Consider the following 17,203-nt stretch of genomic DNA (forward strand, 5'->3'; position numbering starts at 1 on the left):
ACCAGGCAAAGCTTCGACAGAAGAGGTGGTTCTGCATAGTTAAACATGCTTAATAGGGAAGACCAGGCAAAGCTTTGACAGAAGAGGTGGTTCTGCATAGTTAAACATGCTAAATGGAGAAGACCAGGCAAAGCTTCGACAGAAGAGGTGGTTCTGCATAGTTAAACATGCTAAATGGAGAAGACCAGGCAAAGCTTCGACAGAAGAGGTGGTTCTGCATAGTTAAACATGCTAAATAGGGAAGACCAGGCAAAGCTTCGACAGAAGAGGTGGTTCTACATAGTTAAACATGCTAAATGGAGAAGACCAGGCACCCTGCCCCTGTTTCGGTAAAAAGCTGAGGGACGGGGCTGGAGAAATGTAACCACCCTCAAATTCATATACGGCACTATAGCTGCAAGGATCCATAGCTAAGAAACATGTTTGGAGGCTATATAGTTTGTTTACCTTTACTTTGTTTACAAACATTGAAGTAAAACAAGCTTATATTTTGGGTTCTGACGGGGTACGACACTTGAACTAAGCTCATGAGGCATTTATAAATATTCTTCAAGAATCAATGGGTACATATCATTAATTTATTAGTAACAAAATAATTGCCCCTTTTAAAGGAGTTAATAATGTTTGAATGAGTGGTGAGTGTTGAGGCAGAGAATAGTAAGACAGGACTTTTGCCTAAAATGTATTTAATCAATACAGACTTATTTGCATAACAGGATTGTCATTATCATTATTTTTTTCCATTTTCTTGATTCAGGAGTTGATCCAACCTCTAAAAAAAACTAGATGTCTAGCATGTTGAAATTGTTTTGAAAAATAAAAAAAGAAGAATGTTATAAAAGTGAATCTCACAGAAAAGGGAATGAGAATGAACTAACTACATTTGTGTAGTTAATGTTACCGTATTCAGTATGTAAACTAGTGTTAATGTTACCGTATTCAGTATGTAAACTAGTGTTAATGTTACCGTATTCAGTATGTAAACTAGTGTTAATGTTACCGTATTCAGTATGTAAACTAGTGTTAATGTTACCGTATTCAGTATGTAAACTAGTATTAATGTTACCGTATTCAGTATGTAAACTAGTGTTAATGTTACCGTATTCAGTATGTAAACTAGTGTTAATGTTACCGTATTCAGTATGTAAACTAGTGTTAATGTTACCGTATTCAGTATGTAAACTAGTGTTAATGTTACCGTATTCAGTATGTAAACTAGTGTTAATGTGTGTAGTTCATGTTACCATATTCAGTATGTAAACTAGTGTTAATGTGTGTAGTTAATGTTACCGTATTCAGTATGTAAACTAGTGTTAATGTGTGTAGTTCATGTTACCATATTCAGTATGTAAACTAGTGTTAATGTGTGTAGTTAATGTTACCGTATTCAGTATGTAAACTAGTGTTCATGTGTGTAGTTAATGTTACCGTATTCAGTATGTAAACTAGTGTTAATTTGTGTAGTTCATGTTACCGTATTCAGTATGTAAACTAGTGTTCATTTGTGTAGTTCATGTTACCGTATTCAGTATGTAAACTAGTGTTAATTTGTTGTTAAAAGTAAATACAAATTTGATTGAAAAAAAAGAAAGACGTGCTTTACTTTGGGTAAACCAGAAGTATGGTCAGTCACATGATCCTGGTCAGGCACAAATCCAGTTCCACTTCTCTAATCAAATGCAATGAGAGCCTTGCGTTCTTCAGCCCCCCTCTTCTTCAACAAATAGACCACGACCACACCCAGCAGCATCAAGGTCATGATGAACAACCCGGCGAAGACTATGGTTCCCATGTCCGATCTGAGAAAATATGGAGCTTCCGCGTCTACAACAGGAGCTGCAATCAACAGCAAAAACAACATAATGACATCAGAGGAATGGAGTTTGGATCTGTTCGTTTAGGAAAAGGCAGGCAAAGGAAAGGCAGTCATGAAAAAGTATTGGGACACAGTCCATCCAGTCAGCATGTTTAGGGTTATGTTTTAGGTCTGGTTGACCATATAACCTAATCCTAAATGCTTCAACATAATTGTCTGGGACATACTGGTGTTTCTCTGGTCTAATCCTGATATGAATTAACCCTTTACTAAAGGAGTGAACGTTATTTATAATAACGGTTACATGGAGGAAATCGGACCACTCAGAAATGAAAATGGATGGCCCTCCCTTCAGCAAAATATACAGTATTTTACCAAACCCTCCCTGAACGGTTAAAAAAAATAAAAAAATAAAGTGACCCTCCCTTATACCCAAAATAATAATTAAAACAAAGTGGAAAAGCAGAGAACATATCTAACGTTTACTCTCACTTCCTGGACAGAGCAGAGCCGTAGATATGCAAATGTAGAAACTGTTCTTTGTCCTGTATGCATTATTTGGCAACGCAGGAATTTTGATGGCGCACAGGTCTGCGGGCCAGAAGGTTGTGGGTTCACAGACCACCGTGGACAAGAGTAGGAGTGGAAACATCCCCTTTACAGTAAAAGCAATCCATGAATCTATCATCTTATGTGCAGGTCCGAGAATAAATAGCCTTTTATAAAAATGTCATGCAATTCTACATAATTTTACATATTAGTATAATATTTTTTAATACCACACAAATGACCCAAATTACAGCTAAGAATAGACAGATAGATATGCATATTTGTTCATCTTATCATATTTCTCCAATGCCAAATCAGTGTGTCTTGTTTGCAACAAAACTGTTTCTGTTTGCAAATAATTACATCTGAGACGTCATTAGGAATCTGAGCATTGTCCTTGGACAGAGTAGGCCTAACGACGCAGAAAGATGTAAGCTTTAACTGCTAACTACTCTTCTTCCGTGGCTTAATCCAACGAGAGAAGGTCACAAGTGTTTCCCTAAAAGCTGTCTGGGTTTAAACATCTTCTGTTGTACAGAAAGTGAATAGCTTAATCAATTGATAGTGACAGAATTAGATTACTTTCCAAGCAAAGTCCATTTTTGGTCTCCTTGGTTGTAGCTCCGCCTCTGAATATCAAAGAAACTAAACAATGATATCCACATATGCACCGGAGTCGCGTCTTTCCCGGGTATTTTACAGCTTGTTTCTAGAGTATAGCATCACGGACCAAAGCGCTGTTATAGAGCACTTTTAGATAATCGGATCCGTTTTATTTTCTTCAAAATCTTAAGCTAACAAAGGGTAGGCCTATGAATTTTTGCTATTTTCTTTAATAAAAGGTAGGCCTATGGCATACCCTCTCATACACCCTCAATTCAAGTCTTGGTTTTAACTTAACAGCCCTTCCCTGACACAGAGGTAGGCTATTTAAAGAGTGCATGGTGGGTGGAGGAATTGGCCGACACATCTATGGATTTAGCAGCCTATGGCCTAATTTCATCTGTCAAACAGGTAGGCCTACCTCTTATTTCTTCAATAGGAGGAAATAGGCTCCAACACAAAGCCCTCTTGTTGTTAGTAAAGTCTAATTAAAATGAAGACAGTTGAAATGAATTATGCCTAATGGAATTTGCCTAATTTCAGCACGATGAGCTGTTCATTTCCGATTGATTGTGCTTCTAGTTTCTAGCACAACAATGCAAGTTACTCGAATCTGGCTTATTGTGAGGTCAATAACTCTGATAAATACATCATGGGCAAGAAACATATTGTTTTTAATCAAATCAATTATAGTGGTAGCAAGCTATCAGAGTTGACCTCTGGTCCTCCTTCTCACCTTCACGCTCTCATTCTCAAGCTGAACAGAACATAGGCTATAGGCTAATCTGAGCGCAAAATAGTAAATTTTTTGGACTAGGCCTAATGAAAAAAAAACATTTCAGAGGAAGCCTTTGACTCTCCTCCTGAACTGCCACCATAGGCCTACACAGCACAGCCATTGGTCAGGCAGCACACAAAAACGTTATTTGATCGGCAAGAGCAGAGCAGGTCCAGGGCTCAGGGTTGGAATATCCATTGCAGAGTGTAATTCAGCCTAGTTTTATTTACACCATCCCAGCAGCTATCTGAGAAATATAACTTTGTTCTGTGCTTCTCTGAGCATGCACTTCGTAGCCTACAGGCTATGGATCATATGATTGAGACCACGCTAAATAGCCTATAGGCTCACTTGATATTGCGCGCCCAGCGGAGAGTCAGAGATGAGGGGCGGCGTCGGGAACACATCGATATAGAGCCTAATAAGCAACTAATTCTAAAACACTGAGAAATATTTACATTTCATAAATTACATGACCCTCCCCGGGACTAGATGTCAAAAAATACTAAACCCTCTGTGACTGAAATTGAAAAAGCATGACCCGTCCCCGTTTTCCTCCAGGTACCAATTCTGTAGATGTTGTTCCATCCCTAAGAGCGGGGTAATTACCTGCACGGGTCTTTTCGCCTGCACCCGTCTCCTCGACTGCACCGGTCTTCTGGTCTGCACCGGGCTGGGCCTCTCTGACCACAAGGAAAGGACCCTGGGTTATGTAGTGCCTGTCTGTCTCTCCGTTGGGGAGCTCTCGCCTGCGCCTCTGCAAGCCTTTGTTCAGGCAGCCCTGGGCACACCTAGAGTTGGGGTTTCCCAGCTCACACAGGATGACGGTACAGGTGAGGTACACCTAAAGGAGGGTCATGGGATGTGAAAGGGAGATGAACCATCCAAGAAGATTTTCCTAATACTGCATCAACATCCACAATCAACCATTTGGATTGATATTTCATTGAAATAATGTGAAATACACATTTATCACAGGTTGAAATCTGGGTCTAAATAAGACAAAATCTGTACATTTTGATGACTTCAGGTAAATTCCATATTGATGCAACATGATTATACTCTAATAAAGTGAGTAAATATAACTAAGAAAGAAAGACCGTTAAGTAAACTCATTTTGATGTTAAGTTTTACCTGATCGTAGCTCCCAGTGAATTTGAAGGCCTGGACCTCAAAGTAGAATTGGGTTAGGTTACCGGGATAAACTTTGACAGTCTCATCCTTTAGACACCTTCATTGAAAAAGAAAGAAAGAAAGAAAGAAATAACATTTTACTAAGACAGGATGGAGACAAATTAATTCATGATTACGTTTCGCAATCTCTGTCCCATTTGAAGCTTGACAATAGCATGTTGTCAATGGACTGATAGACAAATAGCGCTTGACAATAGCATGTTGTGCTGCTCTTAGCTGCTCTTAGTCAATGGACTGATAGACAAATAGCGCTTGACAATAGCATATTGTGTTGCTCTTAGTCAATGGACTGATAGACAAATAGCGCTTGACAATAGCATGTTGTGTTGCTCTTAGTCAATAGGCTGATAGACGAATAGCAATTGTGGAAAACAAAACAAATTGTTAGGGAAAACAAAGCAACATTGTTTACCATTTTGGAATACGACATTATGTTGACTGTTACCTGTTGTTCACACATTCTTTACTCTTGCAGGTGAACAAAATAAGATTTGCATTGAACATTGCGTTTATATTTTGTTCAATGTAACCGGTCATTCTCATCATTTTTACTCTAAAGTGTGAACAAAACAAGATTCGCATTTCAAGCCACATAATGCAACAGGGTTGGTAAACCAGGAAACATGTCGTGTACTTCCTATGCTGCCTTGGGTGTGTAATTGTTTGTCATGCAGGGCTCCCTTGTAAAGGAGGCCTTGGTCTCAATGGTACTCCGCCCTGCCTAAATAAAGGTTCAATATGTAAGAAAGACAGTACGACGGGCAGGTTCCTGCTATTCCTCTTTCACAGCTTCAAGCCCACAGCCCTTTTGTGCGACCCCCCCCCCCCCCCCCCCTCACCCGTCTTTGATGAGGTCGTAGAAGACACTGCTGCTGGCGCTGTCATCAGGGGTGGCTTTGCAAGACTCCACCAACAGCTGTACCTTGGGCAGATCAGACTGGGCCTGGATGCCCATGTATAGCTTGTCCATCAGCTTCGCCTTCACTGGGTAAGCACTGGGATCCACCTTCTGGCTGAACTTACTGTCCCTGAAGACCTCAAATGTGTAGCCGAAGCTACCAAAGTTGGACTGGGTGAACATGTAGTTGGAGCTGTGGATCTGGTAGTAGTTGGAAAAGCTGACAGTCTTGGGGTACCGGCAGGAGAAGACGATGTTGATCCGGTTATGTCGCGTGATGGTTGCGTTGACCGCGTCGAAGGAGTTGATTTCGTTTTTGAACACCATGAAGTCACCTGCATCCTAGATAGAGGAGGAGAGAGAAACCAGATTTAGGAAGACAAGAAGCAAAACACAAGAGAGGCGAAAGAGAGGGCATGCCTCCAAGTATGTGATGTGTGTGTCTCATACCTCCATCTTTGTGCCACAGGAGTTGAGTGACATGGTACCCATGATGTGTGTTTGGTTGGAGGTCAGGGAGCAGGATGAGTCTGCTAGCCGCAGCCACTTCATGTCCATCTCAGGCAGATAGGCCTTGCTCACGACGATGGTGATTCTATTCGCTGTGCACGAAACATTCGCCTCACCTGTACCCAGAGGAGATGAGGGATTATGTGTGTATCGTCATGTTAGGATTGGATCTTACCCTATATCATACATGGAAGTCTATCTAGCAACAGTGCAATTATTGGAGGTGGTGAAAATCAACTGACCTGTAAGTGCGAGGCCTTTGGCCACCGCCACAACCACACATCTCATCTCTGATTGGCTGAAATTAAGAACAACAATGACCACCGAACAACACCAACAACAACCACAACAACTACTGTAAATGTCCCTTTAACGTACCTCTCATTTGTCTCGGCAGTGAAACAGATGGGAATGTTTTGTTTCAGGTGGCTTTCCTGTGGGGTCCAGCCCAGGAAGAGCCTCGTGACACCAAAGCCCTCATCCTGGATCTTCTTGGTCATGTTGGGAGGGCCGCTGACCTGGAAGTCAAATATCCTTAGAGGAAGCAGAAAGACAGAAAAGTTACAACCCCTGGACAAGCGTGAGGATGCCAAGGAGTATTTTGTTCATATCAAACTCTGTTCATCTCATTCATGTTCCGGTTTTTCATGTGCTGTTCAAGCTGGTTTCAAGTTCAGTTTCAGATTGAATAAAAAAAAACTAGCATTGCTAAGTGGTGTGGTGTCTCTGCAGTCAGTCCAGAGGTAAAACAACAGGGGAAGTCAATGGAGTTTTGGACAGTAAGGTGATGTAGGTGAGAGAGGTACTCTTACTTGGCATGGGAGGTTTTTACTCGGGCATCGAGCTGGTACAGGTGACCCACAGCAGCATGATGGACATCCCCATGTGAAGGTGTCGGAGTCAAGAACTGTGGTCGTATGTAGCCAGGGAGACAGTTGGGCAGAGTTGGCTGGACTAAAACCCACAGAAAGGACATGTTTTAGACATCTAGTAGGTGTGTTAAAAGGGGCAATTGCTACATCTGGGATTGCTACATCCATTATTGGACTATTCAATTATTGATACATAGACATTGATTCTTGAAGACTATCATTTATATAAATGCCTCAGGAGCTTAGTTCAACTGTCTTAATAAATCACTACCCAAAATACAAGCTTGTTTCACTATTGTTTGTGTAGCTTCATAACATGGTTAAAGCTATCATTTGGATCTCATGGATGGCGAGTCCTTGTATCCATAGCTATCATTTTGATCTCATGGACGGTCAGTCCTTGTATCCATAGCTCCGTCTATACATTTGAGAGTGGTTGCATTTCTCCAGCCCCATCCTTCAGCTGTTTACCAAAGAAAGTGGCAGGGTGTCCGCTTTGTTGTTGTTGGAATCCCAGATTGCCCCTTTAGAGGATCCACAGGGACATACATGTCTGTAAACAATGACTGACAATGACTTCGGACTAAATTGTTGTGGGATTATATTCTCAGGGGCAGTAGGGTGTTTGTTCTTTGCTAGATTGATAGCATTTTGTGCTGCTCTCAGTAAATAGAGGTAGATTGTAGTTAGGGAGAGTAACACCATGTAGGCTGCCATTTTGGAATGCATCATCATCTCTACTGTCATTCCACCAGGTGAACAAAACAAGATTTGCATAAACAAACTAAGATTTCAATTTTCAAACCTGTGCCACTTTTCCAAAATGCAACTCAAATTCTGTTCTTTTTTTTTGACAAATGATTATACGTCACTGATGTATACATATTATACGACTAGACAAAACGCTATAGAAATCAAATGTAATTAAAATTGATTGGTTGGTTCACTATGCCAAAATGAGGCATTCAACTGTGAGAGTGATACATGCTACTTACTCTCCACAGCAAACTGCAAGGGCACGCGGCTGAACGGGGTCGGAGTTGGGTTATTGACAGAGGACTCGTTCAGGGCCTTCCTGGTATAATTTGATTTATATCCCGTCATGTTGACATCGACAGCGGGGTGGTCCTGCAGCAGGATCTCAAATACATGCACCCCTACAACCAACAGGCCTGTGGCATGCAGAGTACACTGGACCTGGAGGGATCAGAAGATACAGTGACTCCTGGGCCCCACCTTCATAACACTGCTGATCTAGGAACAGGTTCTCCCTGTCCACGTCATCCTATTCATTATGATCTAAAATGGAAAAGCTGATTCTAGATCAGTGCTCAAGTGGATTGAATGGGATATAATACATAATAATGAACAGGGGTCTTTCACACTAGACCAGGGATCTTCAACATGTTCTTGCCCAGGGTCCCCCTCCCAGGCAAACCAGGGACCAACATCATACGTTAGCAAAAAACGTTTTTTCTTCTTCACATCAGGTAAATGATAATGGCAAGGAGAAGTAGTCAACATTTTAAAATGAATCGATTTGGTAGATCGTTTTCATTATTTTTGACCTCCCCACATTATAATTAGAATAGGAAGTGTAAACTTTAACATAGCCCTATTAGCTAGAAAGGTAACTCCAAACACATTTTCGCTAAGAGCAGCTGTTTATCGGGTTAAACAAAGGTTAGCCATGTGTTGGCAAAACATTATGTCCACGTCAAGAAAGCTTAGCAGCAGCCAGCGGCACTTGCCGCACTTGTAGCCTATTCCCCGTTCACGTGCTATCCGAGTTATCGGAAGTGGGACAATTTCACTTGAAAGACCCTCCAAGTCGGAATTACAAGTGGGAAACTTGGAGAAAATGTTGTTACCCGAGTTGCCATGTTCTCTGACCTTTCACCTTTTCAACCAAAAGATGACAACAAATCCATTTTTTGGACAATTACCAACGTTATCAATGAGGATAATGTAGCTAGTTTGACCATATCGTCAATGTTAAGCAAACTAGCTAACTTTATTATTAGCAACGTTAGCTTATCAAGCTAGCTAAAATCTTATTGGTTGAAGAATTGTTCCACCTTCAAAGGCACGTGAACACATTCATGTCGGACTTACGACATCCCACTTCCCAGTTTCCCATTTCCCACGAGCACATGAAGCCACCCCTATTGGCGGGTGCTTTTTTAAATCCTATGTCAGATACTCCAGTGAGTGTAATTTGCTCAATATTAGGAGTTGAGAAAAAGTTGACATCATTAGAAAGAAGATATTCTCCTCTTTTCTACTGTGGGTATGTAATAAGAAATGTTTTTATTCTGTTGTTGCTAGCGATATTCATAAAAACATTGGGGGGGATTGTTCACATGCCTTTGAAGTGTAAACAATTCTTCAACCAATATGATTTTAGCTAGCTTGATAATACCCCATGCACTAAACCGTTAATAAACGGGCTTGATTGAATCTACATCAATCTGCAGGGAGGGACATTGTTTATTTTCTTACCCTGTCAAGTGTAATGTTGCGGTGTGTGACGTTCACAGGGAAGTGGCACCTCACGTCATCTCCATCCGGGTCATAGGCCAAGAGAGGAAGACTGGAAAAGCAGTTCTGAGGAACTCTACTCATGACATCACAGAGAGAAACAAAACACTTTCATTAGTAGATAATAATCACAGATAGCAGCGACATGACTGTGTTGTTATCTAGATGTAGAGTAAACTGAATACATTGTTTAACCTTTTAGACCACAATAGAATTCTAGAATGCTGCTGTAGATTACTGAGACGGTGTCACGATCGTCAGGGAGAGACCAATGCGCAGCGTTGAAGGTGAACATATTTATTAATGAATGATCAACCGATCAAAACAACAGACGATAACGTGATGTCTACGGTGTAACACAAACCAAATAAGAACAAGAAACCACCAACACAAAGTGAAAGACAGACAGTTAAATATGGCTCCCAATCAGAGACAACCAGCTGACACTCGTTGCCTCTGATTGGGAGTCACTCAGGCCAACATAGAAATACAAACATAGAATTACACACCCTGGCTCAACATAACAGTGTCCCCAGAGCCAGGGCGTGACAGTACCCCCCCCTAAAGGCGCGGACTCCGACCGCGCCAACTAAATACCACAGGGGAGGGACCGGGTGGGCACTCCGCCTTGGCGGCGGATCCGGCTCCGGGCCTGATCCCCACTCCCTCTCCAACCCCCCAAAGTACCCCTGGTCCGGTCTGGCCCCGCTGGCCGGAGCTGGACTGCACACTGATGGAGCGGATTGCTCTAGCTCCGGCGTAACGCATCTGACCGGTGCCGGACCAGGCACCAGCGGAACAGGCACGGGCCGTGCCGGACCGACGACGCACACCACTGGCTTGGTGTGGGGAGCAGGAGCGGACCGAGCCGGGCTGACGAAACGCACCACTGACTTGGTGCGGGGAGCAGGAGCGGGCCGGACCGGGCTGACGAAGCGCACCACTGACTTGGTGCGGGGAGCTTGGATGGGCCGGACTGGGCTGGCGACGCGCACCACAGACTTGGTGCGGAGAGCAGGAACGGGCCGGACAGGGCTGACGAAACGCACCACAGACTTGGTGCGGGGAGCAGGAATGGGCCGGACTGGGCTGGCGACGCGCACCACAGACTTGGTGCGGAGAGCAGGAACGGGCCGGACAGGGCTGACGAAACGCACCACAGACTTGGTGCGGGGAGCAGGAATGGGCCGGACTGGGCTGGCGACGCGCACCACAGACTTGGTGCGGAGAGCAGGACCGGGCCGGACAGGGCTGACGAAACGCACCACTGACTTGGTGCGGGGAGCAGGAATGGACCGGACCGTACTGGGGACACACACCACTGGCCCTACACCGGGATCTGGAACGGGCCGGACCGGACTGGCAACACACGCCAGTACCTCTCGCCGTGCCTCTACATCCTCCATCCCCTTTTCGACCAGTGGCCCCCGTAACCTGGCGGCCTCCTCTGGCAACCCGCTGGGCCGCTCTATCGCGGCCTCCTGCTGGTCCGACGTCGTGAGCCCCCCCCCTAAAAATGTTCTGGGAGTCTCTCTTCCCCGTGGGCCAGGCCTCGATAATTCTCGCCCAACTCTCGCTCTTCTGCTTCCAATCTCCGCCATTCAGCTCCTCATTCGGCTTGACCCAGTCGAAGCTCTGCCTCCACTGTTGCCAAGTCCACCCACTCTGCTCCTCACTAGGCTGCTTGGTCCAGTTCTGGTGGTTTCTTCTGTCACGATCGTCAGGGAGAGACCAATGCGCAGCGTTGAAGGTGAACATATTTATTAATGAATGATCAACCGATCAAAACAACAGACGATAACGTGATGTCTACGGTGTAACACAAACCAAATAAGAACAAGAAACCACCAACACAAAGTGAAAGACAGACAGTTAAATATGGCTCCCAATCAGAGACAACCAGCTGACACTCGTTGCCTCTGATTGGGAGTCACTCAGGCCAACATAGAAATACAAACATAGAATTACACACCCTGGCTCAACATAACAGTGTCCCCAGAGCCAGGGCGTGACAGACGGCCGCTATTGGTTCTAAAGGGTTAATAGGGCTCCGTTTGAAATATGCCACTAAGTTTAGTAGGTGGTTGTTTGGCAGAAACTATTTTTGATACATTCAGTTTGCTTCCCTCATGGTCCTACCGTAGGGTTGGGACAGTTGCCGTGACAGGAGGTGTGTTTTGGGTTGGCGGCCCCGGGCTAACCCGTAACCCCAAATCCACCTCGGTGTGCATTGTCCAGTTGGTCTTTCCATTGACATTGGAGCCCCAACAGCAACCTGAGTCACTACAATGAGAGGTTGAATCAGTGCATTGAAGTATTAGATTAAATATGACATCATTCATCAGTCTTTTCTAGCGATTCCATCCACATCATCAATATAACTGTTATTTCCACAGTGCTCAGATTGCAATGCAATGTCTTTCCAACATAAAAATCCAGCAAAATGTTGTTTGATGGGATCGGAGCACGACAGACACAGCAACACTAACTATAGGGGGTTTGTGTGTGTGTCGGGGGGTGAGGCGTTAAGACGCCTAGATGACATGCTTATTACTCTTCAAAACAGCATTCAACAGATTACTTCCTGTCTCTAACACCCAAACACCCAGAGGCTGACATTAACCCCCCCTTCCTCCACCACACACATAAAATCCAAGCTTACCTCAGGGTGTAGGATTGGGTTTTCTGGTCCCTAGTGAAGTTCCTAGTGAAGAGTCCCTCCGACTGGCACCAGAGGTTTTGGCCTGACTGGTCCTTGTTGGTTTGCACGACAGGTCCTTGTCGGTTTGCACTGCCATTACAGGAGCCGCTGGTGCACTCCCAGGAGAACTGCTGTTCACACCTGTCCCGGCCATTCTCACGATAGTGGAATTGTACCTGCCAGCACACAGGTCAGGGCCCATATTCACAGACAGTCTCAGAGTAGGAGGCTGATACAGGATCAGTTTCGCCTTTTAGATCATAATGAATAAGAGTATATGGACAGGGGGACGTGATCCTAGATCAGCACTACTACTCTGAGAAGCTTTTTGAAAATAGGGCCCTGATAGGGGAGATAGGTTGCATTAAGAATGATTAGAAACGGTTGAATCAAGATATAAAGAAGAATGGTTGCATCAAGATAGAAAGAATAATGGTTGCACCAAGATAGAAAGAATAATGGTTGCACCAAGATATAAATAATAATGGTTGCACCAAGATATAAATAATAATGGTTGCACCAAGATAGAAAGAATAATGGTTGGACCAAGATATAAATAATAATGGTTGCACCAAGATATAAATAATAATGGTTGCACCAAGATATAAATAATAATGGTTGCATCAAGATATAAATAATAATGGTTGCACCAAGATAGAAAGAATAATGGTTGCATCAAGATATAAATAATAATGGTTGCATCAAGATAGAAAGAATAATGGTTGAATCAAGATATAAATAATAATGGTTGCATCAAGATATAAAGAATAATGGTTGCATCAAGATATAAAGAATAATGGTTGAATCAAGATATAAATAATAATGGTTGCATCAAGATAGAAAGAATAATGGTTGCGTCAAGCTAGAAAGAATAATGGTTGCACCAAGATAGAAATAATAATGGTTGCACCAAGATAGAAAGAATAATGGTTGAATCAAGATAGAAAGAATAATGGTTGAATCAAGATAGAAAGAAGAATGGTTGCACCAAGATATAAATAATAATGGTTGCACCAAGATATAAATAATAATGGTTGCATCAAGATATAAATAATAATGGTTGCATCAAGAGAGAAAGAATAATGGTTGCACCGAGATAGAAAGAATAAGTAATACATGTTTGATATAATCTATTAATTAATCTTATGGAATGGTTCTCAAGTGTGCATTAGATGGTAAATGTACTGTAATATTGTCCCATTTCTCATGCTATTTATCAACTTGACGATCTTTCCCCCAATTTCTTCCAGCACATAGTTTATGTTGAAAAGCTGCTAAATCAATTCCTTACTTTCATTGGATGTGGATTTGATTCGGCGTGCTGTTAATTTTTTTAATGAATTGCATTTAAGATTTTTCATTTGCAATTCTACTAACAGGAAATTACTTGGAATTGACCACAAACTACACTGTAAATCCCAAGGCATTTTTAACTCAAATACTTGTAGTAAGTTGAACTCAATGAAAAGTCATAATTTACTTAATGTTTAAGTAGTACTGACTCAAAACTAAATGATAAGTCACATAAACTCAAAAAATATATATATATTAATCTGGGAATTTGGGGAAAGTTACTGGAATTTTGCAACCGTACTTGCAGGCCTTATGTGGCCTGTAAACCATGAGTTTCAGGCCACTGTATTAGGGTAAAGCTAGGATTCATAATAAGGCCTGATGAGATATGTAATTTATTGTCATAAGGAGTTAATTAAAATGATAACATTCTCCTAGGAACTCACTTGGTGAAGGTCACAGGACTGAAAAAAGAACAAATTCAACAACCATGTCTCTGTCACTAACAAATACAGTAATGGGTGGTAACTCGACAATTCACTCCAAAAGGCAAGGCACAATGGGAAATTATATTGGAGACGTGGCTTAGTGGGGGCATTACTCCAAATGTTCAAGCTGATACAACTAAAATCTGGATCCCTACAGGGTCACAGTGACTATATCACTTTAAGTTTATTGTACTTAGACATATTAAGTGCAATGAGTTTCCTCACAAGTTTTGAGTAATGACAGCACATTGGGGTTTACAGTGTACTGTCATCAACCCTAGCCATGTCTATATTTTACCTGATACTCCACCAATCAATGAAGATTGGTCAGACATCTGTTCTACATGTCTGAACAGTTTTCTTTAACAGTTGCTAAAGAAAAGGCATGGATGAACACGTGGCTTTCAGAATCAGAGCTGGTTTATAGATGATGTTTTATTGGAAGTGCATGCCAAACCTGTGTGATCACATGTTCTACTGACATTCATTTTAATTTCCATGTAAAAAAATAAAAATATTCCTCAAAAGTTATTAATTAGGCTACATCATTTCAACCATTTTAATGCATTGTGTGTGTGTTTCTTTTGCCTCCAGAAATTGTACATTTACCATGTGAAATTAGTTATGAGCAGTGGTGTAAAGTAACTAAGTACAAATATTTTTTAGATTAAAGTGCAGACTGTCAGCTTGAGTGAGAAAGTTATAGAAGCACAAATATCAAAATGCTAACCTCCCCTGTTATTGTAATTGTGAGAGGACAGCATGTCTTGGGGGTATGATATTTGTGTCTAATTTTCTCACTCATCACTATTCAGGATTCATTCAGGATTATCCATAATCATGGTAGCATGCACATAATGTAGAAGTGTTTAAAAACATATTTTATTCACAATAAAAGTGACTCCAAAATGACACAATACATTATTTACCATTCATTTCTATTAGCCACAAAATGATGTGAAACACAACCAAAACAAACAGCAAATGCATCCAACAAATGTGTAGAGTCACAAGCTTGATGTAGTCATTGGATGCTATGAATGTGGGACCAAATACTTAACTTTTTAATACTTTTATACACATACAAATGAATTTGTCCCAATACTTTTGCTCCCCTTAAAATGGGGGGACTATGTAAAAAAAAAAAAGTGCTTTAACAACTCGGAGAAAAAGCGCAACACAGACAGCAGCTACCTCTGTTCATCTCTCCGTGCCGGTTCATAAACTTTGGCTTCTAACAGGCTGCAGTCCAAACACATTATTTTTACCCCCTCAGCCTTCGCGCTAGCCTCTTTCCAGGGGAATCCCGGTCGAAACCGGATGCAGTTTGATTGCCATCTTAAGTGGAGGTTCAATTCACAAACATTGCCCCCTCGACCCTCGATTTAGCTCGAGGGAGCGAATGAAGCACTTTGATTAGTTGTGGGGATGATATGACCCACAATTCAATGCAAACTGTAGTCATGTGTCAAACTCTGGTGGCCGCCAAGTGTCAAATGTAATCAACAATGCTGCATTTTCGGCATGTCAGACAAAATTATGAAGCAAGCGTGCTAAAAATATATACATATATATATATATATATATATATATATATATATAGAAGACATTGATTTTAGCTGTGGCAAATTGCCTTAGTCTTGAAGTGAGGAGCCTTTAAAACATAGCTAGATTCATAAACATATTTTTTGGAATTCTTAATTGTATTGGAATAAATGACCAAACGAAAACTAGCTAGCCAGCTATGGGTAACTGTAGCTAGCTACCTGAAAGGAGTGCTGCCTATGTACATTAATAGCTTTAGGTTGGTTGCTTTTAAGATCAATTTATAGATTTCCACCAAGTTTGCCTCTCCGATCATCACTCTCCCTCGCTTGGGCAAGGGACATTTAAGGTACACTCGGATGTGAAAACGTCATTCAAGGGCTGAGGGTTTGGGGCCAAGCGCTGTCAACTTTGAGTTTGGACTGCAGCCACAGCCTGTCCGCACGATCTGCGGTGTCCGCACGGATCTTAAATCCAGCCAGTTGAAACCGCCAAACAACATACCCGACCGCTCTGAGGTGTCTGCATGGTACTAAAACACACTGATGCAGCTTTTTGTATAACGGTGCAATGATAAAACTAGGGGGGGAAAAAAATTCAATTTCAGAATGTGGGTGGGTCATGTCCCCCCCGTACCTGTAAAGAAAATATGTATTTTTTTACCCACATTTCCCTTGACACCCAAAAGTACTCATTTCGAATGCTTAGCAGGACAGGAAAATGTTCGGTTCTGGAACAAGCGGTCATCACTATTGCCTCGGATCTGTAGGACTCACTAAACGCAAATGCTTCGTTTGTGAATTATGTCTGAGTGTTGGAGTATGCCTCTGGCTATCCATACATAAAAAATAAAAAATAAAATTCGTGCTGTCTGGTTTGAAAAGGAATTTGAAATGATTTATAGCATTTACTTTTACTTTTGATACTTAAGTATCCTATATTATAGCAAGTACACTTACTTTTGATACTTAAGTACATTTAAAAGTAATAATTGTATGACTTTTACTCTAGTAGTATTTTACTGTATGACTTCACTTGAGTCATTTTCTATGTTTAATTTTACTCAAGTATGACAATTGGGTACTTTTCCCACCACTGGTTATGAGTGTTACAGTAGTAAAGGCACTGGCAGGTTTGGCATATACTTTGTAGACTATTTATTTACTATTTATTGCAAATCAAGTTATGCACTCGTAGGAACCTACCTCCCCTGTCCATTTCGAGTCCGGGGGAATGTATCCCGGCACTGTACAGCGCATAGTCCCACCATAGTACGTTGAATCGGTGCTGTGGCAGACGGCACTGCTGAGTACCAGCAGGAGCAGCCTACCAAGGTCCATGATGGCGTTCTCCTAGCCTATCTGTCTGTCCGTCTGATCATTTCCTTCAAGTGCCTCGTTCATATTCACTTATGT

General features: G+C 42.0%; 1 protein-coding gene across 1 annotated transcript; it reads right to left on the reverse strand.

The window, feature by feature from the left end:
• Positions 1-673: 673 nt before the first annotated feature.
• LOC311119710 (uncharacterized protein) lies at positions 674-17,203 on the reverse strand. Its single transcript, XM_084194373.1, has 13 exons — positions 16,994-17,203; positions 12,424-12,638; positions 11,901-12,044; positions 9,723-9,837; positions 8,216-8,417; positions 7,161-7,302; positions 6,727-6,882; positions 6,591-6,646; positions 6,289-6,464; positions 5,780-6,180; positions 4,881-4,977; positions 4,356-4,590; positions 674-1,836 (listed from the first exon to the last, which is right to left on the reverse strand). Exons 1-13 carry the CDS (start codon positions 17,126-17,128, stop codon positions 1,670-1,672), a joined length of 2,241 nt encoding a protein of 746 aa, XP_084050499.1. The 5' UTR covers positions 17,129-17,203; the 3' UTR covers positions 674-1,669.

The sequence above is a fragment of the Coregonus lavaretus genome (assembly GCF_964263955.1).
Source record: "Coregonus lavaretus genome assembly, contig: HAP1_SCAFFOLD_290, whole genome shotgun sequence".
Taxonomy (NCBI): Eukaryota; Metazoa; Chordata; class Actinopteri; order Salmoniformes; family Salmonidae; genus Coregonus; species Coregonus lavaretus.

Coding starts and splice junctions, on each gene's coding strand:
- LOC311119710 (XM_084194373.1), bottom strand. CDS start 17,128: ATGGACCTTGGTAGGCTGCTCCTGCTGGTACTCAGCAGTGCCGTCTGC. Junction 6,647..6,726: donor ACTGCCGAGACAAATGAGAG/GTACGTTAAAGG, acceptor TCTTAATTTCAG/CCAATCAGAGATGAGATGTG. Junction 4,591..4,880: donor TCACTGGGAGCTACGATCAG/GTAAAACTTAAC, acceptor ACCCTCCTTTAG/GTGTACCTCACCTGTACCGT.